At 38.5% G+C, this 26,313-nt stretch overlaps 1 protein-coding gene across 3 annotated transcripts in view; it reads left to right on the forward strand.

The window, feature by feature from the left end:
• Positions 1-26,313, forward strand: part of cdin1 (CDAN1 interacting nuclease 1) — a 148,212-nt gene that overhangs the window by 80,850 nt on the left and 41,049 nt on the right. For all 3 annotated transcript variants that reach the window (XM_063050773.1, XM_063050756.1, XM_063050765.1), the window contains 4 exons: positions 564-643; positions 1,046-1,095; positions 5,172-5,239; positions 16,702-16,767. In XM_063050773.1, the coding sequence (XP_062906843.1) occupies positions 564-643; positions 1,046-1,095; positions 5,172-5,239; positions 16,702-16,767 (264 nt within the window). The remainder of the gene's footprint in view (positions 1-563; positions 644-1,045; positions 1,096-5,171; positions 5,240-16,701; positions 16,768-26,313) is intronic.

A 26,313-nucleotide genomic window follows, 5' to 3' on the forward strand; every position in this document is an offset into this window, starting at 1 on the left:
AATAATATAATGCAAGGCTATATGAGGAATAAGTTGGTATGTTTTGAGGAGCATTTTCCACTAATCTCCTCATTTTACAATTAATATGTTTGCTTGAAGCAATCTCATGAGATTTCACATAATGCATATGCACTTATCTGAAAAGAATTGCTTTGTTAGCTATGTCATAACCACAAACTATATGAAAATTTCTTGGTGCTAAATATTTGAAAAACAAAACAATGCATACCAAAGTCATGGGAATTTATCATGCCTGATTTATTATAATTATAAAGAATGTTGGAGAATTCCACCCACTCTTTCCGCACTTTTAAGTTGGATTTGGTATTCTGATATTGGCACAGATTGATGCTTTTAATGTATACCTTTGTAGGTTATTACAGATTAACTTGCCTTTGTTCTACCAAAACGAGTTAAATAGTATTGATTTCATGAGAACAAAAACCTGAGAGGCATTGCAAACCTATTCATATACTGTATAATGCAAGATAAATTCAGTTCTTTATCTGTAATCTGAAATAAACCAACACAATATATTAACACTTTTTCTTATTCCTATCTAGCAACCAAGCCTGTCATAAATGGCATGTTAAGGGACCCATCTCAGATTCCTGACAGGGTTCTAGCTAATCAAGTTTATCAGGTACTGTATTAATCACAGTTATCTTTTCCAATGGCATTTTATGTTTAATAGTGATTCACACTCATGCAGCTAAAGTAAAAGATTTTATATTTCATTTAATTATTGTCACTGTAAACTTCTATATAGATCAGAGTTCATAGGGAAGCCAATAAACTATTTGCGTATAAAAGCTTTTTTTCTCATTTTAATAGCCTTCTCTATTGTACATACAAGCCATGCCTGCTTTATTTTCTATATTTTAAAATTGAGCAGTCCTTGACAGTCTTTTGAACCATACTCGGAAACTGTAAATTGTAATTGCAGTTCTCGGAAAACTATTTGCCATAATAGTTATCTGATTTACCAGTGGATTATCTGACACTACATATTTAATGCACTTTTTCATCTCTTGTTTGCTTGCAGTGCACAGTGAACGACTGCTGTTATGGACCATTGGTAGACTGCATCAAACAGTATCTTTTTCCATAAAATTTAGGACTGAAATTGACGAGCTATGACTTTGTAGATGAGATGTGTCTAGCTTAACCTGACATCAAGTTCTGCTTCACAAAACATGTGTTTCATACCCTATCCTTGTACTTTCAATCAACTAGGGTCACTGAAAACCTTATTCATAACTGCAAAAGTATCATTGTGGACAATGTGATGCTTTTGTGAAAGGAAACAGCAGTAGAATTCATCTCTTTAATCTTTAACATATTACTGCAATATAATTAATAAAGTTCATCGGTTCTGCCTTTTAAAAAGATTGATTGCTGGAATCAGGTTACGTATTACAATGAATTTGCTAGACTTTCAACTGAGCTTTGAGTATGGGTAAAGGTAAAATAGGCATGGTGATTAGAGAGATTTAAATCTTTTAAAAAAACATCAGAGTTTTGTACGATTTACTGAGTTTTAGTAATTGACAGAAGAGGGATTGGGGGTGAAAGGCGCCAGTGACAAGGGAAGAAATTTTATGAGTCAGCATACACAAGAATGCCTTTCTGAAACTCAGTGGCAGAAAGTGTTGATTTGACCATGACCATGATGGTCAGGGCCACAGGAGGAAATAGAGCATTGCATAATAATGCCAAGAGTTTACATAAGTTCAAGAGTCTATGAACACGTTTCCATCAGAAATCTCTCCCTTTCAGGAATGCATGCACTGAAACAATATCAGTTATGTTATAGATACAGTAATGTAACTGCTATCTTGCACTATGAAAATGAAGGTTGAATGAGGCACTGTCATTTAATCATTGGGATATGGCTACCCTGTTATTAATAACTGTTTATAATTTTGTATTAATCCAGCATCTGCCACTAGTTCAGATTCATTCTAAGTATCTTTTATTAGCAGCATCAGTTTTTAAAGACTAAGATTAATACAGGTATTATTGCAATTTATAGAAGTTCTATTAATGAGTTTTTCCTATAATGTCATTAACAGTTTGGAGTGCATCGCTTTGATTTACAAAGCTATTTTTCACTGTAACCAAGAGCACTTCACTGGCTGTGAAAAGAAATACATTGTACAAAAATTCCCATAAGGTTTTATGTTCAGCCTCTTCTTTTTATTTGTACAAAGTATTGCTTTCTAAGATATTTTCCGGAAGCGTTTTACTTTCATAAGTCAAAGAATAGCTGTAAATAAATTACAGATCTAATTAGCATACACTCAGTGGCCACTTAGTTGCCTCCTGTTCCTAAAAAAAAAAGAAAAAATTTGGCCCTAGGAATAGAACTGAGTGTGGTCTTCTGCTGCTGTAGCCCTTCCATTTCAAAGTTCAACATGTTGTGCATTCAGAGATGCTCTTCTGCACACAACTGTTGTAATGCATGGTTATTTGAGTTACTGTCACCTTCAGCCAGTTTAAACCAGTCTGGCCATTCTCCTTTGACCTCTTATTAACAAGGCATTTTTACCCACAAAACTGCCGCTCATTGGATGCTTTTTTTTTTGTTTTAAGCACCATTCTGTGTAAACTCAGGAGGCTGATTTGTGTGAAAATCCCAGATCAACAGTTTTTGAGTTGCTCAAACAACCCCTTCTGGCACCAACAATCATTCCACAGTCAAAGTCACTTAGATCACATTTCTGATGTTTGGTCTGAACAACAACTGAGCCTCTTCACCATGTCTGCATGCTTTTATGCATTGAGTTGTTGCCACATGATTGACTGATTAGATATTTGTATTAACGAGCAGATGTACAGGAGTACTTAATAAAATGGCCACTGAGTGTATAGTAAATGCTTTAACCTTGCATAATTGCTGTAAGAAATATGTTTGAGATGTTAGTTATGAAAGTCATTACTTTTCATTAAACACCCAACTTTTGTGTTTATGTAGCAGGATACTTTTATACCCAGGCAAGGTTGCACTGTCCGTGAAATTGTTTCATATTGGTATTCTTGAACGCAGTTGTAATCATCACATGTTGTATCTAAATATCCTTAGTCTTTTTGCTTATGTCTACAATGTAACCTGTTCTAACATGAATTATTTTAGACAATGGTAATACAGTAGTACTGTACGACTTGAATTTTTCTCCCCAGTACAAGTAGCAGCTGTTTCTGAGGTTTTTCCTATTCTGACCTAGTTCTGATAGGGAGTATGCCTTCTTGACCAAGTCATGAAGTTGAGAGTGTTGAGCAGGTTTTTCCTTTGGAAAGTTATAATTCCACAACACACAGCATCTGTGCAAATCCAGGTTAACAAATTGTATTACAAAAAGCAGGGAATGATATATTGTTGTGGCCTTCAAGAAACGGGATGTGGGAATCAGTTGTGCATCAGTGGAGCAGAGTGAAATGAATCACAATGATTGATAAATTAACAACAGTATACTTGATCCTGAGTAGTTTTAGAAATCCCCTACTCCCCACCCACATCTTAAATTATTTCATGGTAGGAACATGTTTCCTGCTTATCTTGATTGACAATTGATTTTTTCCAATAAAAACACATCAGATAAGTAGTATATGAGTATTAGTCATTATAGTTTCTGTTGACCATACTAGTTATCACTTCTATTCACAGACTAAAATATACTGTGCAGAAGATCATTCACATGAATCACCTCAATGAATTTGGAATATTTCATGCAATGCCATAAGTGGTTATATATTCTGATTTTCTCCAGAAGGCCCTAAAATAACAGAAGTGAATATTTTGTTGATACAGATGTTCAAGGTAGGAGGGGGTTTAGGCCACTCAGTCCCTCAAGCCTGCTCTGCTACTTAGTGAACTGATGGCTTAACTGATTTATGACCTCATCTCCAGATTCCTGCTTGCGTCAGTTATCTTCTACTCCTTGCTTTATCAACAGACTTATCTATCTCTGCCTTAACAATGTTCAATGGCCCTGCTTCCAAATTTTCATTTTCATTTTGAGTTGTTTTCTTTAAATCACTTAAATAGTGAATACGAATACAGTAATATTTTGCAGGAGGAAGAAAAACTTAACTGTAACTAATATACAGCTCAATAATGTAATACTCTAATATAACAATACTATCAATTTGGCTCTAAATGCAATTCCCTTAAATATGTCTCTCAGTAAATCCTCAGAGTTTTTTTTTATCTCTGGTGATATTATTAGAGTTCATGATTTTAAATAATAATATTCGAGAAATTAACCAAAGCAAAGTAGATGGTCACATTGATTATGATGGTTCTGATTTAATTAAAGGACAGTTTCTCTTTAAATGTTGTAGTCATCATCTCTATGATCCTTTCAGCCTGGAATATAGCAAAGACATAGAACAGTGGTAATTTTCAAAATATTGCACTGTGGTGCTATTACATGACATAATACCTGCATGTCCTATGCATTTTGGAAAAATACTCAGCCTGTAACAAACATGAATGAAGGTTGCTACACACACAGATTTGCACAAGTGATCAATTAATGCATTCATACAAAATTATTACAGACATGACGCCTGGGTACGGTGTGGAGAATCTGAAGTGTTCATCATCCTTAAAACAGATTACTACTTTAACTTAGTATCCTTAGTGATTGGCATAGTGTTCCCACCCTTCTTTCTGCCACCTCATTGATCTGCCTTAAGATCTCCTCTCCAAAATGCTTAATCCCATTCTGAACAAAAGAATGGGTACCTTCCTTAGGCATTACCACCACCACCATTTTAATTTTCTCCCTAGAACTGCTTTCTTCTTTCAGTCCCCTTCTCCAATATTTATATTCCACTTTGGAGTATTTATTTTGAATATTTCCCTACATTATTAATATTTTTATTGTTTTCATTATTTCTATTGAAGTGATATTAAGCTTACAGTGACAATATTTTATTAATTTAGAAGAACTTTTAAAATCAATCTTATTTAGCATCAAATTAGACATTTTTTTAATAAATTTAAAGCAGTTTACATAATCCACAAAGCGTTAACATGGATTGACTTTTTATTCCAAAGGAATGTACAGTTAAAAATAATAACTGCTGCAAGCCCACTGGTTCAAACTCAGTTGCTATGGTCTTGTGCAATGACGTCTGTTGTTTCCTTAACTTACTACCTATAGCGCCATTGGACAAGAATATGAAATTCTGCTTCGTGAAAAGCTACAAAGGAAAAAACTATCATTTTTAGGTAAAAATTTGATTGGAAACCATGTAATCCACAACAGTTCACTTTGTCGGAAAGTACAGAAAATGCAGCCTATCTGTAAGGCTGAAGAAAGAGCTGAAATGATTGATGCTGTGCATGTTATCTTATATTGATTTAGGACTAGACAGGAAATCAGATACCTAATACTCTTACATACAGTACACATAGAAACTTGTGATTAATATTTTATAGCATAAGTAGCTGGAAAAATACCTTTATAATAGTTGCTTCTGTAAAACCTCTCATATCCTGAGATTACATATGTGAGCCTTGTCTTCAGAGAATTAAAGTGAAGCATAAGGAACCAAACCTAAGAGGTGGTTTACATATGAAAGAAATGGAGTTGGGGGAAGCAGGTATGTGATGTGCAAAAAGCATTCCACCTCAGAAGGAAGATAAATTACAGATTACTTGGACTATTCCTTGCAAAGAGGTGGTATCTTTCAATAATTTCATGTTTATATTGGTAGAAAGCTGTTTTCAATTCTGAGAATTCAATGCTTTTGAAAGTCTTGTGGTATAGAAAATCTTAGGGTTTTTTTGTTTCCCACTAATATAAACTTCTTTGTCATTTGATGCATATATAAAATATTCAAAGCAAAATTTGTATTGCCTTTGGGGATAAAATCAATATCTTATTTGAACATGAATTATCACAGAACTTACTCATTACAGAAGGATGACATCTTGAGGATTGCATCATTTGGTAAAGCCATTGAATGTTTTCTTTTCCCTTGTACAACACATTTAGAATTTATCAACACACTAGCCTGCGTTTTTAAATTAAACTGAGTGAAGGTTACATATTTTCTTAATTCTTGGTACATCCCTGCTCATATTGTATTTCCAGGTTCTTGCACTTGTTCATTACATATTACAGGACACTCTGCAGGAATGTCCATGAGTAAAGGCATGGTTCATTGGGATATAATAAGTAAAGCACTGAATTTATTGAGCATTAAGTATGGAGAAGATTTAGTTAACTTGCAGCCTCTGATTCTGTTTAAGAGGGCAGTGAACCATTCACATCTCGCTTAATTGGCTATCAGCCAATATCTATTACTGCATATCTTCCCAGCTCACTTTCTCTAAATGCTGTATTTCTTTCTCCCAGCTTCTGTTTCCCTCATGTTTCTTCACGGTAATGCCGCCTTCAAAACCAGTGCTTCCTATTTGAATCTTTCCCCTTTAGAGAAATTCCTTCCGCTGATGATGTAGATTACTTGACTGTGGTGAACCTACTTCCCATACTCTGCTTCAACCCAGTCTCCCAGATCTACAGTGCTGTTGTCCTTGCATTTGTTCCTACCATCCTTCACATTGAAAAGATTATTCTTCATCATAACTGTTACTGTTAGCATGAGACCATCTATCGCTACTACTTTCCATTCCCAATAGCATACATACCATCAAACACTGATTCAAATGGTTCTGTTTATTATCAGAGAATGTATACAGTATACAGTCTGAAATACTTGTCATTGTAGACATCCACGAAAAACAGAGGAACCCCAAAGAATGAATGACAGAAAAACATTAGAACTCCAGTAACACATCAACCTCCCCCCTCCCTTCATCAGTTTTCAGCGAAAAGCATCAATGCCTACCACCCACCAAGCAACAGCAAAGCACCCAAAGAGAGACCATGATCTCCAGTCAACAAAAACTATTGTTTACCCGACAGGACTGATGAAGGGTCTTGGCTAGAAACATCGACTGTTTACTCATTTCCATCGATGCTGCCTGGCCTGCTGAGTTCCTCCAGCATTTTCTGTGGGTTGCTTGGATTTCCAGCATCTGCAGATCTGCTCATGTTTGTTTTTATATAATCCATGTACTTCATCCACTGCTCTGCCTTCATCAAAGGATGAAGTTGAGATGAAGTATGAGGTTGATGAACTAGATAGGTAAATTTTATTCTCCGTGGGTGAAATAATTAAGTATTTTAAAAGAGGGTAAATCCAGTTGTATGGTGTATTTTTTTGTACTCTTCTTCCCGTATGATTGACATGGAAAATCTTTCTTATCTGTGTCACTGAAAAGAGGATGCTGTCTAAGATGCGGCTGTCTAAGTTGCATGCCATCTTGGTCAGTGTCTCCCATCCACTACATAATGTACTGGGTGGGCACAGGAGTACATTCAGCCAGAGACTCATTCCTCCAAGATGCAGCACAGAGCGTCATAGGAAGTCATTCCTGCCTGTGGCCATCAAACTTTACAACTCCTCCCTTGGAGGGTCAAACACCCTGTGCCGATAGGCTGGTCCTGGACTTATTTCATAATTTACTGGCATAATTTACATATTACTATTTAACTATTTATGGTTCTATTACTATTTATTATTTATGGTGCAACTGTAACAAAAACCAATTTCCCCCTGGGATCAATAAAGTATGACTATGACATTGTGGGTCTTACTATGAAAAAGGGACACAGTCAAAACAAAATCTTCAATGGTCTCATCCAGCCCATTCACAGTCACACTAGTGGATTTAGGTGCATTTGAGGTGCATCGCATGGCCTTGCTGGCTTGCCTCTGAGAAGGAACAATTTGCCAGAAGCCAGATTGCTTAAATCACAATTGGTTTGCAGGCTTGTCAGTGAGCTGAGTATATGGTGGCCTCAGATAATTCTTGAATCCTGGTGACTTTCTGACTCATTGATCAAGCTCACGCTGGCCTTTAAAACTTTCTTTTGTGTTCTCAAGTACTCAGCACTTTATCAATAACTAACGTAATGGGGTTGAATGCCACGTACTCTTGCGAATGACACTAGCATAGTTGGCATCATGTGCTACATGGCTAGAGACACAAAATTATGAAATATCTATTAACAGACTAAACCATTGAGTATTTTAAGATAAATGGAAACAACATCTCCTCTGTAATGTGTCTAGGGTCCATGACCTTGCTGTTGCTTTGCCTCACTTACATAGATTTTGAGTTCTCTTCGGAGTAAATACAGATGCAGAAGATCCTTTTAAGACCTCCCCATCACTTGGCTCCACGCATAGATTACCGTTCTGATATTTCAGAGGACCAATTTTGTCTCTTGCTATCCTTTTGCTCTTAATATATCTGTAGAAGCCCTTAGGATTCTCCTTCACCTTGTCTGTTAGAGCAATCTCATGACTTCATTTAGCCCTGCTGATTTCCTTCTTAAGTGTTCTGTTGCATTTCTTGTATGCCTCCAGCACCTCATTTGTTCTTGCTTGCCTATATCTGCTATGCACCTCTTCTTTTTCTTAACCAGGGCTTCAATATCTCTCAAATCAAGGTTCCCTAAACCTGTTATCCTTGCCTTTTATTCTGACGGAAGCATACAAACTCTGTACTCTCAAAATGTCATCTTTTGAAAGGCTCCCATTTACCAAGTACACCTTTGCCAGAAAACAACCTGTCCCAATCCACATTTGTCAGATCCTGTCTGATATCAAAATTGGCCTTTCTCCTATTTAGAATCTCAACCCAAAGGCCTTAGCACCTAACCCCCGAATTTTCTTTGCAGGACCTCGTCACCCTTCCTACCCATGTCGTTCGTATCTATGTGGACCACGATCTCTGGCTGCTCCCCCTCCCCCTTAATGCTGTGGACTTGATCCAAGATGTCCCTGATGAAGACAACAAACTATCCAGAAATATCATTCTTGTCTACAGACCCTCCTTATTGTTCCCCTATTACCACAGCTTGTCTCTTCTCTTTCTACATCCCCCATCCCCTTCTGAGCCCCAGATACCTGACCACCGTGGCTTTCCTCTGCTAGTCATTCCCTCCAACAGTATTCCCAGCAGTATACCTCTTTAGATTATGGGGACACTCAGTCCTCGTTTATTGTCATTTAGAAATGCATGCATTAAAAAATGATACCATGTTCCTCCGGTATGATATCACAGAAACACAAGACAGACCAAGACTAAAACTGACACAACCACATAATTGTAACATATAGTTACAACAGTGCAAAGCAATACCGTAATTTGATAAGAGCAGACCATGGACACGGTAAAATATGTCTCAAAGTCCCGATAGCCCCAACATCTCACGCAGACGGTAGAAGGGAGAAATTCTCCCTGCCATGAACTTCCAGCGCTGCAAACTTGCTGACAAAGCATCCTGGAACACCCGACCACAGTCCGACTCTGAGTCCGTCCAAAAGCTTCGAGCCTCCGACCAGCCCTCCGAGCACCATCTCTGCCGAGCGCTTCGACCCTGGCCTCAGCCGCCAAGCAATAGGCAAAGCTGGGGATTCGGAGCCTCCCCCTCCGGAGATTTCAGATCCCATAGTGGCAGCAGCAGCGAAGCAGGCATTTCAGAAGTTTCACCAGATGTTCCTCTGTGCTCTCACATCTGCCTCCATCAAATCAGAATTGTGCACAGCCTCCTACTTGACAGATTACAGATATTCATCACCAGAGAGGCCGCGCGTGCTGCGTCGCTTCGTCATCTTCTCCTTCCTGTTGTGGAGTTAAATTACCATTGGGATGCTCTGCATTGGTTGCCTATCTCATTTTCCCCTCCTGACAGTTGGTTACCTGTGTCCGGCACCTTCGGTACTACCTCCCTGTATGTACTGTCTATCAACCTCTCAGCCTCTCGAATTATTGGAAGTTCATCTAGTTCCAGCTCTATTTCTTTAACACGGTCTGTCAGAAGCTGCAGCTGTACGCTCTTCTTGCAGGTGTAGTCATCAGGGACACTGGAGGTCTTCCTACATGTTTCTCAGAGATCTACAACAATTGCTGTTACAAATTTAAAGCCTAAATCTTAACTCCAAAATGTCTTTACCGTCTGTTTACCTTTCGTTAAGTTTTCTTTCTTCATTGAAGTTTGCATCTTTATTTACAGCCCTTTTCTGTTTTATTTCTTGAAGTTTCCAGTCCTCCAGCAGTGCTGCAGTCATGTTCTTCAATTTTCATTTTTGTTCCAATAATTTGTTTAGTTTGTACCTGACATTCCATGCAACTGTAGAGTTTACTTATCCGACGCTCCAACGTTCCCACCTGCTGTTTTACACATGCACATAATTTTATTTTTAAAGAAAATCTTTCAGTTTTCAGTTTTACTTCATCAGCCATTCCTTTTGTACAAATTTATGTCCAATAATCATTCCACTTTTATTTATTTGATTTTTTTTTCTTGCATTTGTTTGCAAGTCGAAATCCTCGTGATCATACTCTTTATACTTGCCACTAGAATTCTAGACATATTAGGTTCAAGAGTGGTCTTGCCAACGATATATTTCCTTTCTTTGGGTTTTGGAAGCCTTCAGAAGATGAAGCTCCTGTTTCCTACTATCACTTCTTTAACCACATGCTTGTTTCTCTGATTTTCTTGGTGGTGTAGTAATAATCCTAAAGTCAGAATCCATGAGTTCCTTGGGTTAGATCCTGGCACATGTTGTACAAAACCTTTGTCTTTTTGCTATCATCTATGACTAACTTTGCAAACTGAATATATTTTACCCTTTATGCAATCCAGATGTGTAACCTGCTTTATCACGACTTTGTCTATGTTATTTGTATAGAACATAGAACACAACACAGTACAAGCCCTTCAGCTCATAATGTTGTGCCAACCCTTTAGCCTACAAGATCGATTTAATGCTTCCATCCCACATAGCCCCCTATTTTACTTTATCCACTAAAAGAAGTTTCTTTTTTAAACAGAAGAGTAATCTTTTTCTCTCCACTGAATCCACTACCTGTCTTTCTGAGTATTTAATCTGTGTTCCACTATTACTCTACTGGACTAAAATGAAAACAGATCTTCAGCTGTTGGTCACTTCCACCTCTTTGCTGCTTCCACTCTTCCTCCTTCTGTGTTCCTATCGCCTCTCCTCATCTGGATTAATATGTACAGTTTATTTCTGTGTGTATATAATATTTATGGTTGTTTAACATTAGACAAGGTGAAATGAATGGCAGAATTCTGGCAAATGAGTACAATGTGGGAAAATGTGCAGTTGTCCACTTTGACAGGAAAAATAAGCAACACGTTATCTTAATCGTGAGCCATACGGAGCTTTGTGGTGTAGAGGGATCTGGATGATCCAGAGTATGATTCACTAAAGGCATCAGGTACATTGGGAAAGTTAACAGAATATTATCATATGATGCTGGGGGAATTGATAAAAGCAACAAGGTTATGCCTTAGTTATACACTGTGACCAATTTATTACACCTGTACACCTATTTGTTAATGCAGCTATCTAATCAGCCAATCATGTGACAGCAGCCCGATGCATAAAAGCATGCAGATGTGGTCAAGTGGTTCAGTTGTTGTTCAAAACAAACATCAGGGTGGGGATTTTTCTAAGTGACTTTTACCGTGGAATGATTGTAGGTTCCAGATGAGGTGGTTTGAGTGTCTCAGAAACTGCTGATCTTGGATTTTCACACATATCTCTAGAGAATGGTATGATAAGCAAAGCAAAACATCCAGTGAGCAGCAGTTCACTGAATTCTCTGGGTCAACACATCTTGTTAATGCGAGAGACAGGAAGGTGACTGTAACTCAAATAACCACATGTTACAACAGTGGTGTGCAGAAGAGCATCTATGAATGGACAACACTTTGAACCTCGAAGTGTATTGGCTACAGCAGCAAACCACAAGCATATACTCAGTGACCACTTTATTAGGTACAGGAGGTCCCTAATAAAGCAACCACTGAGTATATAGGGCATGTTGAGACCTCATCTGGATCATGGTGTTTAGTATTAGTCTCCTTTTAAAGGATGGCAAGACACAGATCAGAGAAAGTTTACTCAACTAATATCTGAAATGGGTGAAGTGTCCTATGAGGAAAGATTGGATAGGCGATCTCTGCCACCAGTGGAGTTTAGAATTGTGATAGATGACTTCATTTGAAGCAGGTTTCCATAAAGTTTTGACAGAATGAGTGTAGAGAAGATATCGTCTCTCATGGAAGAATCTAGAACTGGGAATCACTGTTTAAAAATAGGGATTGCATATTTAGGACAGGCATGAAGTTATTTTGTTTTTTTTAATATATCCCAGGTTTGGAAATTTCCTCAGAGTTGTAGGGACAGAATCTGTGTACTGTACTTTTTAGGATTGACATGGTTGAATATTTGATAAGCATGAGACTGGGATGTAACGTTCAGGTTTCAATGTGGTCAGCCATAATTTTATTGAACAGTGAAGCAGACTCAAGGAGACAAGTAGCCTAATTTGTATGCTGGCTAACACCAAAAGTACAAAAGCTTAATCACTAAAATTACTAATTTATGAGACGGGTACTTCCGCTAAAGTTAAAGATTACCTTTACTTGTTATATGTACATCGAAATATACAGTGAAATGCGTCATTTGTGTCATCGACCAACATAGTTTGAATATGTGCTGAGGGCAGCCCACGTGTTGCTGAGATTCCAAATTCAATGTAGCATGCCCACAATTTGCAAACCCTAACCTGTGCGTCTTTAGAATGTGGTAAGAAAGTGGAACACCCAAAGAAGTCCACGCAGTCACAGAGAGAACGTACATACTCCTTACAGACAGTGACAGGAATTGCACCCTGTTAGCTAATTCCTGGCGCTGTAATAACATTATGCTAATTGCTACACCACTATGTCACCCTAGTCACCACCAGCAGCACAAAATGACAGACAAGCATTTTTTGTAACATCTGGAAAATGCTTTTATTTAACTAACTTCATGTATTACGCTGTATCACTTGTTCTTGCTGATTGTGTGTTGCTGGTTTTCTAACTTATACCTGCAACCACTTGCACTCTTTTCCCCTCAGGCTTGCTTCTCTCTGCTCTACTTGGTGTATATATATTTTCTTTTCTGACCTTTGCCTCTGTCAAAATTCCACTGAAGTTCTACAAAACCCCCCAAAAAAGAACCTCTTTCTTTCAGTTGGGTACTTCACACATTTCTGCTTTAGATTAGATTAGATTCAACTTTATTGTCATTGTGCTGAGCACAGATACAAAGCCAATGAAATGCAGTTAACATCTGACCAGAGATGCAAAGAATAGTGTTATTTACAAAATAACTATGAATAAAAAAAGTGCTACAGCACACAAATATAAAAGTACTGAGACAGTACAATATGGATGCAATACTGCTTAGCGCTGTGATGAGAGGTTCAGCAGGGTCACAGCCTCAGGGAAGAAGCTCTTCCTGTGCCTGTTGGTGCGGGGGTGAAGGCTCCTGTAGCACCTACCGGATGGGAGAAGAGTAAAAAGCCTATGGTTAGGGTGAGATGCATCCCTGATAATGCTTTTCGCCCTGCCCAGGCAGCGTTTATGGTAGATGTTCTCTATGGTGGGCAATTGGGTGCTGATAATCTGCTGGGCAGTTTTCACCACACGCTGGAGTGCTTTGCGGTCCGATACGGGACAATTGCCATACCACACTGAGATGCAGTTGGTGAGTATGCTCTCAATGGTAATTTTACATCAGAACTATGCCTCTGTAAATCCTTTATTATTGCTTAATTCCCATGCTTTTTTATACATTCTCTTTTACTGTTTCCTTCTTGTGTTCCCCTGATTATGTACATGCTAAGAAATAAGTCATTAATGTGTAACTTTTCCCTGTTCTGATGAAACATTAATTTTTTCTGTTTTTAAACAGATTTAGTCTGAAATGCTGAGTCTCTAGTATTTCTGCTCTTCACATTCATTTGTGTTTGTATTCTAAACCATCATCACAATTCTTATTTGATGTTAATGAAATGTTCTCATTTAGCCTCTAAGAGAGCCCATATGCAAAATGTTACTCCAATTCAGACAACCTTGGGAATTAAGTTGTAATTTCTTCTCATGCGATTGTTTCGTTAGATGCTGAGAGGTATGTCAGTGTATTCTGTAATACAAAATTGTTAGAACACAGTAGAAGGCCTTTTGCCCCTTTAAGTCTGGACAGACTCTTTGTCGAGCAATCCCAGACCTGTTTTCCTGCGGATCTTTCCAAGTATAAATCCAATTCTATTTTGAAAGCTATGATTGAATCTGAAAGCACTGTACTTTCAGGCAGTATATTCCAATTCATAATCACTCACTGCATGAAATGGCTTTTCCTTGCTTCAGCTGTGGATCTTTAGCCAATTACTTTGTCTGTGTTCTCTGGTCCTTGAATACTTTGCCAATGGGAACAATTTCCTCTGTTTACTCTACCTAAGCACATCTATTTCATTGCATTCCTTCTCATATCTCTAAATGATCTCTTGACTAAGAACAATCTCAGCTTCCCAGGTCTACCCTTCTAGCCGAAAAGAAACAGTGCTGAAATAATTCTTAGTAAGTTGTTTCTGCGTCCTTTGGTGAAGTGTATCACTGCAGTCCTCTGTATTAGGTTTTATTTGCCCCTCCCATGTGTATGTCTATTTCATCAGACTTGTCTATATCCTTTTGAAGTCTATCATCCTCATTATGTATCACTCAGTGTTTAATCATTTGCAAATTTGGTAACAACTCTGCACTCTCATGTCTAAGTTATTATCATAAAGCACCAGCACCAACCTCTGGAAAATACCCTATTATCTCTCTCCAAACCAAAGAACAACTATTCATCATAATTCTTTCCCCCAAATGCATTTCATAATCACAGTACCACCCTTTCATTTTATGAGCTTCATTTATAGTATTCAATAGGGAATATTTAAGGAAGAAATTCAATTTGTAATATTGTATTTGAGTGTATCAATTTGATTAAATTACTTGTTTGCTGAGGCCACTCAGATGCCGCAGACAGTTTGCACTTGTAATGCTTTGCGAGAATGATGCAAGCTTGATCTACAATTAACTGGGAGCACCAGATACAAATTTTAATAACAATTCAAATGTACTTTTTAGAAACATAAAAATACATCCACAATAGGGCTTTTTATTTTTCTTGATGCTGTAACATTTGTAATAATTGCAACTAATGTGCTATTAAGCAATGGTCACTCTCTCTTGACTTGTGATCGACATGATATTCTTGAATAGTAGGGAACTAGCATTGATTTATGTAATGGTACACAGCTTCATGTTTTATTTGTGCATGAAATAACACGAAAAGTATAGTTTAATTTTGTACATGTTTTAGCTGTGATAATGAAAGGCTGCTTTTTGATGGAAAATATAACTGCACAGTGAAGTGGGGATGGGTTGTGAAAGAGAGGAAAAATTGTAACTTGGCAATTGTGCTAAAAATTAATCTGTCATGTGAAAATCTAAATCAAACCTTTGGTTTGTTAGGATCAATGCCAAAATGGTGAATACTAAATACCTGCCTGATTTTTTAAAAAAAAATGCAGAACCATTTATGCTAAATGATTATAATTATTTAGATTTTAAATTGTATTGACCTTGGAATTCTATCACAAGACAACAAAACTATCAGAGTGTCAGAACATTGGCCATGAAAGTGGTGTCCTCTACTGATAAATGGATTGGAAATTGGCTACCCAGGAGTGGAATGGGCCATTAATTTTAATCAGAGGTGATGTGGAAAGGAGAATAGACATGCCACAATGTCAACAGCCCAGTAGGTGTTAAGAGAGACCACACAACCTTCTCTGTTACTTGTTTTAGCTATTAGTTTAGGTTGGGTGAAGACAGAAAGGCATGTCTAGAATTGAATGACCAGGTCAGCCAAAATATAATGGAGAAATCAGGTGTTGCAGAAATAATAACAGAGAGGCACTTAGATGCAAGGACGCTCCACTGACCAGACAACGGCAGAGCAAGTTGACAATGGCCAGTTACAATATTTTAATATCTACTCAGACAATAAACTTGTATGATATTGTATTCTGAGAAATGAATGTGAAAGCTAATGTTTTTTTTCAAAGTAACAATTTCACTTTTATCTCTGAGTCAATAGGAAGAATTGTTCTGGTTATCATTGTAGCCAAAAAGATATCTGGAACTGGCTTTCCTATTTCTGTTGCTCAAGTCCTTGAGAATGCTCAAAATATTATTTATTTCATTTGGCTGTCTCCCAAATTTTAATGCGGGATTTTTCTGTTTCTGCACTCAGGTGCACTGAATCACATGGACGGTATTAGAAATTAGTGCTAGTCAGGAAAATGCTTGTAAAATCAGGCAAATTCATCCAGTGTTGTGCATGGTAATCTTCCTGACTGCATTTTAAACTTAGTCACACCCTGGGGAAACAAAAGTAAGATGCAGCCAAGATGACTATTTTTTTTCCAGTGTACTGTAACACAATTCCACACAAAATATTCAAATATGTTACTTTGGAAGTTTAATAAACTGTTTGTCTCTTTCTTTTATTTCATTCAATAAACCCAGCTTTCTTTTTATGCCAAAAGCAAGAACATTTTGTTTCTATTTTGATATATCTATGTATTTTTAGATACAGTACTTACCTCAATATATGAATGTTCTACATTTAACTAGGGTATTCATTTAATATGTATCTATTTCAATATTAACATATTTTCAAATTTTATTTGGACAGATGAAGATCAACTGCGCACCAAAGGCTATGACAAAACACCTGACATTATTTTGGAGGTACCAGTTGGTAAGTCTCTGCAGGTTTACATGTACCCAACCAATCATAAATTTATGAAATGTGCATATTTTCCATTTGTTGTATTTTACACATGATTGATATGGTATCAAATTGCATTGGAAGAACCATTACGAAGCTCTGGTGCTTGTGAATGCAGTCAACCGTATCTCCTTTTCTCTGCTCAATATGCCCTAGGCTGTTAGTTCCCCCTACCCTTTGAAAATGTTTGAGGAATTTTCTTTGCACATTGAGTGATTAGGATCTGGAATATGCTGCAAGGGATAGTCGTGGGAGGTAGATTCAATTATAGCATTTAATAGGCAGCTGAATAAGTCTCAGCGTAAAGAATTTGCCTAGCTATGGGTAGAGGGCAAAGGAGAGGGATAGCAAATTGGTTTTCATAAAGAATCTGCAGGCTCACCCTCAGACCAAGTAACCTCTTCCTGTGTTGCGTCATTTTGTGATTCCTTTCATCGACCACTCCTTCACTATGGAGCCCATTTTGTACACCGTCATCTTTCCGTCCTCGAGAGTTCATTAAATTTCTTCTTCCAGCCTTGCATCTTGTTTCATAAATTTTACTTACCCTTCCTGTGGAAGTTACTTTTTCATTGTAGGTCTCTATTTGCCATCTATTTGTAGGGTAGAGAGCAAAATCATTTGTTGTGATTGTCACTCTTGGGATAGTCATATTAAATATATTTTTGTTATTGCGAATTATTTATTTGCAAGACAAGCTGGAAGAGCTATCACTCAACGAGCACCATAGAAAAAAACAAGAAAAAAAAACACTTGAGCAACACACAAAATGCCAGAGGAACTCAGTAGGTCAGGCAGCATCAATGGAGGGGAATAAACGGCCCATGTTTCAGGCCAAGAGTCTTCATAAGAACTGGAAAAGAAGGGATCAAAAGCCATATAAGAAGGTAGGGTGAGGAAGAGGAGTATAAACTGCAGGTGATAGATGACAGCAGATGGGTAGGTGGAGGGGAGGGGTGATGAAGGAAGGTGAGAGGCAACAGATGGAAGTGGTAAAGGGCTAAAGAAGGAGGAATCTTACTGGAGAGGTGGTAAAGAGGAGGAGGTGGGGAACCAATGAGAGGTGATGAGCAGGTCATGAGAAGAGGAGTGAGAGGGAAACCAGAATGGGGAATGGATGAAGAAAGAAGGGGGGGTGAAGACAAATAAAAAGGGGGGAGTAATTATCTGAAGTTAGCAAAATCGATGTTCATACCATCAAGTTGAAAGCTAACCAGGTGGAATATGAGGTGTTGGTCCTTTAACCTGATACTGACCTAATCATAGATGTAGAGGAGGCCATGGACCGACATGTTGGTCGTACTCTTTCCCATTCCCACCCCTTCTTATTCTGATCTCTGCTCCCTTCATTTCCAGTCCTGATGAAGGGTCTCGGCTTGAAATGTTGACTATTTGTTACCCTTCATTGTTGTCTAATCTGTTTCATTCCTCTGACATCTTGTGTGTGTTGCTCAAGGTTTCCACCATCTGCAGAATTTCTTGTGTTTAAGAGAAAACACTTTTTGTTTTCAACCCAGTAATCTCAAACTTGCAATGAAACATGCTGACACAATGTTTCAACTCATCTTCAATGACTTTCAGCTGATATCTTACATATAGTAATTAGATATATAATAAAGTCACAACATCAATAACAACACAAACTTTCCATCCCACTTTTGTAAGACTTTTGAAAGGTCTCCCAATGTAACAAAATGGACTCTTGACCTTGAACATGAATTCTCCAACTTCTGGTAATTCCCTCCCCCTCCCTTCCCCTATTCCTATGTCACTCTGCCCCCTCCCCCAGCTGCCTAACACCTCCCTCTTGGTTCCGCCTCCTTCTACTACCCATTGTGTTTTCCCCTATTCTTTCTTCACCTTTCCTACCTATCACCTCCCTGCCTCCCCTCCCCCACCCCTTTATCTTTCCCCTTACTGGTTTTTCACCTGGAACCTACCAGCCGTCTCCTTCTCACCCTACCCCACCTTCTTTATAGGGCCTCTGCCCCTTCCCCCTACAGTCCTGGCGAAGGGTTCCGGCCTGAAATGTCGACCGATCTTTTCCACGGATGCTGCCCGACCTGCTGAGTTCCTCCAGCGTGTTGTGAGTGTTGCTTTGACCCCAGCATCTGCAGATTATTTTGTGTTTAGGACTCTTGACCTTATTGTCTCCCTGCAAAACGATTTCTCCCTAACTGTAACACTTTATTCTGCACTTTATTATTTTATCTTGTACTACTTCAAAGCACTGTTGTGATGAATTGATCTGTATGAACAGTACATAAGTCAAATTTTTCACTGTGCCATGGCACAAGTGACAATAATAAGCCAATTTACCAATAATCAGAGCAAAATTTAGAAATTGATATGAAATCACTTGAGTAAATATGAAATGGTTTTAGTGCAATAGAAGTTTACCACACAGAAGGATGCAGTTTTGCCTATTGTGGCAATAAAATAATTCCACTGCTGTGCTATTTCCCAGTGCAACAAGTGAATTGGGGAAATTGGAGAAGAATAAGAAATATCTTTATTTTCATTTCCCAAATATGATAATGCCTTTGTGTTCTTCATGTAGGTAAGTGACTAAAAAGTTGAAATGAAGTGTAAATGCTTTGAATTATGATTACTAGATCAAGTGATAGTTGCCTTCTAATATAGTATATTTTACAGTTTGAGGACTATTGAAATGGGGATTTGTTCTAGGATAATTGTGCATATTTTGACAATAATGCATTTTTAACTTCATGGTAATGGAGAATTTATGAATATGTTTTCTTAATTGTTTCTTAATCTTCCCCTTTCATAGGAAAGATTTCTTGAAAGTTTTTCTTTCACCCAAAACAGACTGATTGTGGTGCTTTAATGCCCTTGCTCTTTTGAGTTGTTACTGTTGCTTTGAAACCTGATGTTGTGTTGTATAGTGGGTTAACCACTGGCTTCATACTTCAGTTCACATAGAATTTTGGCCTGTTATTTTGTTAGCCATGGCTAATAAAATGACAAACCAAAGTTCTATGTTAACTGATGTATGAAGCCAGTGGTTAACTCACTATACTACACATCTGTTTACTTCGTTTCTCTGACTTTCTGAGGCACTGTTCCTTATATGAAGAGCTTTTGCTTTAAGTTTCAAATTGGTTACTTTTTGCTGACATCAGAATATTACGTGGGCTTCAAAAGAACTGTGAAACATTGAAGATGTCCAAAGGTGTAGAAAGGTACAATATCAATACGAATGTAAAAATTCTAATTTTAAAGTTGTTTTGTTCCAGGAAAAGTATTGTAATCTTCTCTCATAATTTTCTCAATTTTCTTCATTATTTTAAATATCTATTTGCTTTCTAATATTAGGTGAGCATAATCCAGGTTTTCCATCTCATCAGAGCTCACCTATTACATTCCCTGTTTATTATCCTACTCATCTGCCTAAAATTTTACCATGGCAAGTACAATCTTCTTAATGCATACTACCTATAAACCATTCTCAGTCCTTCATTGTGACCAAGCCCAAGGCTCTGACAGTTTTATCTTGAGTGGCTATTAGCATACAGTTCATTACTTGGACGTGATAATACATTCACTAAGCCTTTATTTAAGGTAGGCTGAGTGAGTGTGTGTCTGTCTGTCTGTCTGTGCATGCGCACATAAAAAGATGAATCTCAGTGTTGTATTTGATTTACCTACTTTGAACTTTGATAAACAGGAAGAGAGCATTTATTATAAATTAGCATTAAGATCAACCCAAAATTGTGGGTTGAATGGCCTATTCAGAGCTGTACTGTTCTGTTCTAAGCCATTGTAGAAATTATGGAATTTAGGGAAAAATAACTATAATCTATGAGATCCTTTTTGTTGCTTGAAGAACAGTTTCCATATATTTTGCTGTATGATCACAAATTTGACTACCAGAGTGATAACTGTGGAAAAACCAACAAGAGACCAAAGAAACTGTTGTCTTCTTGTCTTCGCTGTAATGTAAATATTCCAAAAACACATTCAAATGGGACATGAAAGATATATCCATTTATTGAACAAATGAGACATCAGTGTTCTTGTTAGACTGCCTACGTGATGAGTTATGATTATCAACCACATTGCAAGTGGTTGCTGCGTCTTGAGTTCCTGGAGAATGATGCCCTTAACGATTTGAATTTCAGCCATTATCAAACTGCAGCATGCATCGTGAACTGGCTTGCACCTTTTTTGTCATTACTTCCCTCAGATTTAGAGAAGGTGGTGACAGCAAGCTGATAACCTACTTTCGTGTCATATCCTGAAGTAACTCGCATAAGTACAATAGGTGCCTGATCTGTTTCATACAACCATACAAGCATCAACATACTCATTACATAGCTTTTAAAAAGGCATTGTTGGTATTTCCTTGATTGTAGTGACACACCTGGTGTCTAGGATTAAGTGTACCTCAGTTTTCCATGGTAAATGGAACAAATTTGTGAATTGAAAAGTTGTCCCTAAATTTTAAAAAATTGGTTGTGATATACAACCATATTATTTACTACTCATCCTGTGGGATGTACTGAAATTCCCTGAGGTCACCAGGTGGGTTCAAAGAATCAATTGAACTCATTTATTTATCAGATCTGAGTTACATTCTACTTGTCAAATTATCCAATTTTCTTCCTTTAACTTTATATTCATGATTGAACCCCTGACACTGTCAACAAGCTCCCACAGGTCTGTATCCCGCATTACTGCTCCCAGCAAATAAATTGGGATTTGGTATCTGTTTCATCCATATTTTTGCAGATCTTAAGTACAGAAGTAATGGTACCTAGTCAAAATAATTTCTTTGTCTTTCTTGAGCAGCAATGCCACCAGCGATTCTATATTATATGAAATATTCTGCTTTACACCCTTGCCTACATTGGCGTTCCAATTCTGGCAATATTTAGGTTTTAAAACATTTGTCCTTTTTTTTTAAATTCTTTCATGGCCATCAGTCCCTGCTATCTCCATATTAATCTCTAGTTCACAATTTCCAGGAATGTCTCGAGTCAGTTAATTCATGCCTTGCATTCATTATGCTAATTGTACATCAAATTTAGTGTGTTTTCAACTCAATTTAGGCTGTAATATTTGCTTTTAAATTCTTCAAACTTCTTAAAACCGTCCTCTTTGAGCAAGGTTTTGCTTGTTTAATTTTGTATTATATTTGCTTTGAGTTAAAATTATGAGTTGATGATGCTCTTGACAAGTTCTTTGAGTATTTTCCTATATTCAGATTAAATGTAGCATCTGTTGATTTTGAAATAAAAGTCTTAATTTACACTTAATCTGTGTTTAAATCTTGTGCATATCAGTAAGAATTCTTCAGTGTTGGGTCAAGGAAGCACACCATTGCCTTAATCCAAAGGTCAGGGATCTTCATTAGAGTGTGCTATTCTGTTGTTACTTTCAAACTACTGTAAATCACAGTGCCAACAAGTCTGTGAGCAAACGTATAGCTGCAAAATCTATTTGTTTGAATAGCAATATGGTGAAGTTTTGTTTGGGGGATTAGAGATTATTCCAGTTCATTTCTGTTGGGTATCCTACTGCAATCTCAAAAAAAAATTAGAAATTTTTTTGTAACTCTTTGAATCGCGTGTCCCCTAAACATTGTGCATCATTTATCTGTGTCAATTACATCTAACTGGTTGCTTCTGAACAATATCAATGGCCTGAATTAAACAGGCTGCTAGTTTTTGGTTGATATACTGTAAATAAATCATTGTCCCACAGGAAGTTCAAGGGCTTGCTGAGTTGTAAATTCTGCATTCTTTTGGCGCATGCATGCTTGGCAAAGAGTATTTGCATCACTGCCGAACAAAGGAAATTATATTAATGGCAACACTTTTCGCTTGCGGAAGTGGAGGAGTGAAAAGAAAATAAATAACAATATATTGATCATCTATTCTTTTGTTTCAAATTACTTTGGATGGATTAAGAAATTATCTTTATTTGTCTGTCAAAACTGACATTAAATCAATCATCATATTTAAATATATGATCAAGGTAACAAGAGATTCTTCAGAAGCTGGGAATATGGAGCAGCGCATGAAATGCTGAAGGAACTCAGCAGATCACGCACCGTCCATGAAGAGGAGTAAACAGTGGATATGCCAGGCTGAGACCCTTCATTGGGATATTTGCCCAGCTTTCTAAATTTTTACTAAATTAGTTTCTGGGAATGTCATAAACACGAGAAAATCTGCATATTCTGAATATCTGAGCAACACACACAAAATGCTGGAGGAACTCAGCAGGCCAGGCTGCATCTATGGAAAAACGAAACCCTTCAGCAGGACTGGAGAAAAAAGACTGAGGAGTAGATTTAAAGGGTTGGGGGGTGGGGAAGAAACGCCGGGTGATAGGTGAAACTTGAAGGGGAGGGATGAAACAAAGAACTAGGAAGTTGATTAGTGAAAGAGACGGAAGCTCATGGAAGAAAGAAAAAATGCGGGAGGAGCACTAGACTAAGGCAATGAGTGGGCAAGGAGATAACATGAGAGAGGGACAAGGGGATGGGAAATGGTGAAGGGGGGGCATTACTGGAAGTTTGAGAAATCGATGTTCATGCCATCAGTTTGGAGGTTACCCAAACGAAATATAAGGTGTTGTTCCTCCAACCTAAGTGTGGCTTATCCCAACAGTGGAGGAGGTCATGGATGGATATATCGGAATGGGAAGTGGAATTAAAATGGGTGACCACTGGGAGACCTCGCTTGTTCAGGCAGACGGAGTGTAGATGCTCGTCGAAGCGGTCTCCCCGTTTACGTCAGGTCTAATCTACTCTTCAGCTTTTTTCTTCAATCCTGCGAAAGGTTTTTGCTCAAACCACTGACTGTTCCTTTTTCCATAGATGTTGCCTGGCCTGCTGAGTTCCTCCAGCATTTTGTGTGTGTTGCTGGGAATGTCATTCCTTGATTTATAAACAAAGACTATACCCAGAATTCTACAGAAAGGCAAATGGATAATTCCACCAAAAGTTAACCTTTTTGTTGAACAGCCTTTATTGAGATTGGAAAGGAAAGGGGCAGAAGCCAGAATAAGAAGGTGGGGAAGTACAAGCTGGCAGAAGATAGCTGAGAGGGAAGATGGCTGGGTGGAGGGAAGGGGTGATAAAGTAAGAAGTTGAGAAGGGATAGATGGAAGAAGTAAATGGCTGAAGAAGAATTCTAATAGGAAAGGACACTGGACCATGAAAGAAACAGAAAGAGGAGGGTAACTAGAGGAGATGATGGGCAGGTGAGAGGGTAACCAGAATGAGGAATGGAAAGAAGAGAGAGGGGGGAATACAAGCAGGTGATAGGTGAAACCAGGGGAAGGTGGGTGGGTGGGGGAGGCATCAACTTTGCCTTCAACTTCCACCCTGCTCTCAAATTTACTTCGTTCATCTCTGACACTTCTTTCCATTTCCTTGATCTACCTACCTCCATCTCTGGAGACAGACTATCTACTGACATATTTTACAAACCGACTAACTCTTGTAATTATCTTGACTATATCTCTTCCCACACTGTCAGTTGTATGCAGGCTATTCCCTTCCTTTAGTTCTTCTGTCTTTGCAGCGTCTGTTCTCAAGATGTAGTTTTCCGTTCCAGACCATCTGAGATGTCCTCATTGTTCAAGTAATAGCGTTTCCCTACCACTACCATTAATGCTGCCCTCAGCCGCATCTCCTCCATTTCCCACACATCTGCCCTTACCCCATCCTCCCACCATCATAACAAGGTTCCCCTTGTCCTTATCTACCACCCCAAGAGCCTTCATATCCAGTACATCATTCTCACTAACTGCCGCCATCTCCCAACAGGATCCTAACACTGAGCACATCTTTCCCTCCCCTGCACCCCCCCAGTTTTTACACAACTCCCTTGTCCACTCCTCATTGATCTCTGTACTGACACTTAACCTCCAGCATTTGGTGTATGTAGCTCATCTATTGTATTCCGTGCTTCCAATGCAGTCTCCTCTTCATTAGTGAGGCACCAGGCAGTTAGGAGGGTTACTTTACTGAGCACCTTAGCTCTGCCTCTGCAAAAGGCAGTATCTCCCAGTTGCTACCCATTTCAATTTGAATTGAATTGACTTTATTACTTACATTCTTCATATAATGGAGTAAAAGTCTTTACATTACGTCTCCATCAAAATGTTCAATTTAAAGTAATTTAGAGTAGTATGTACAATTGAACAGTCAATATAACATAGAAATACAATTGTATCAGAATGAATTAATCAGTCTGATGGCCTGGTGGAAGAAGCTGTCCTGGAGCCTGTTGGTCCTGGCTTTTATGCTGTGGTACTGTTTCCTGGATGGTAGCAACTGGAACAGTTTGTGGTTGGGATGACTCTGGTCTCCATTGATCTTTCGGGCCCTTTTTCCCACATCTGTCTTTGTAAATGTCCTGAATAGTGGGAAGTTCACATCTGCAGATGCACTGGGCTGTCCGCACCACTCTCTGCAGAGCCCTGCGATTGAAGGAAGTACAGTTTCCATACCAGGCAGTGATGCAGTCAGTCAGGATGCTCTCAATTGTGCTCTTGTAGAAAGTTCTTCAGATTTCAGGGCCCATACCAAACTTCTTCAACCATCTGAGGTAAAAGAAGTGCTGTTGTGCTTTTTTCACCACACACCCAGCATGTACAAACCACTTGAGATCCTCAGTGATGTGTATGCCGAGGAACTTAAAAGCTGTTCACCCTCTCAACCTCAGATCCATTGATGTCAATAGGAGTTGGCCTGTCTCCATTCCTCCTGTAGTCTACAACCAGCTCCTTTGTTTTTGCGACATTGAGGGAGAGGTTGTTTTCTTGACACCACTGTGTTAAGATGATGACTTCTCCTCTGTAGGCTGCCTCATATTATTTGAGATTAGGCCAAGCAGTGTAGTGTCATCATCAAATTTAATTAGCAGATTGGAGCTGTGGGTGGCGACACAGTCATGGGTATGCAGAGATTAAAGGGGGGGCTTAGGACACAGCTCTGAGGGGCACCTGTGTTGAGGGTCAGAGGGGCAGAGGTGAGGGAACTCACTCTTACCACCTACCGGTGATGTGATAGGAAGTCCAGGATACAGCTACATAAGGCAGGGTGAAGGCCGAAGTTTCTGAGCTTCTTGTTGAGCCTGGAGGGAATTATGGTGTTAAATGCTGCACTGTAGTCCAAGAACAGCATTTTCACACAAGCGTCTTTCTTCTCCAGATGTGTAAGGACGGTGTGTAGAGCTGTGGCTATTGCGTCATCTGTTGATTGGTTGTGTCGGTAGGCGAATTGTAAGGGGTCCAGTGTGGGTGGTAGCATGCTGCAGATTAGTGCTTGACCAGCCTCTCAAAGCATTTGCTTACTATTGAGGTGATTGTGACATGAAGCCAGTCATTCAGATATGTTACCTTGGTCTCCTAATTTCCATTCTGACATGTCTAACCACGGCCTCTTCTACTGCCATAATCAGGCCAAACATGGGTTGGAAGAGCAGTACCTCGTATTCCTTTTGGATTGTTTCAGGCCTGATGGCATGAAAATTGATT

Source organism: Mobula hypostoma, chromosome 1, assembly GCF_963921235.1.
Source record: "Mobula hypostoma chromosome 1, sMobHyp1.1, whole genome shotgun sequence".
Lineage (NCBI taxonomy): Eukaryota > Metazoa > Chordata > Chondrichthyes > Myliobatiformes > Myliobatidae > Mobula > Mobula hypostoma.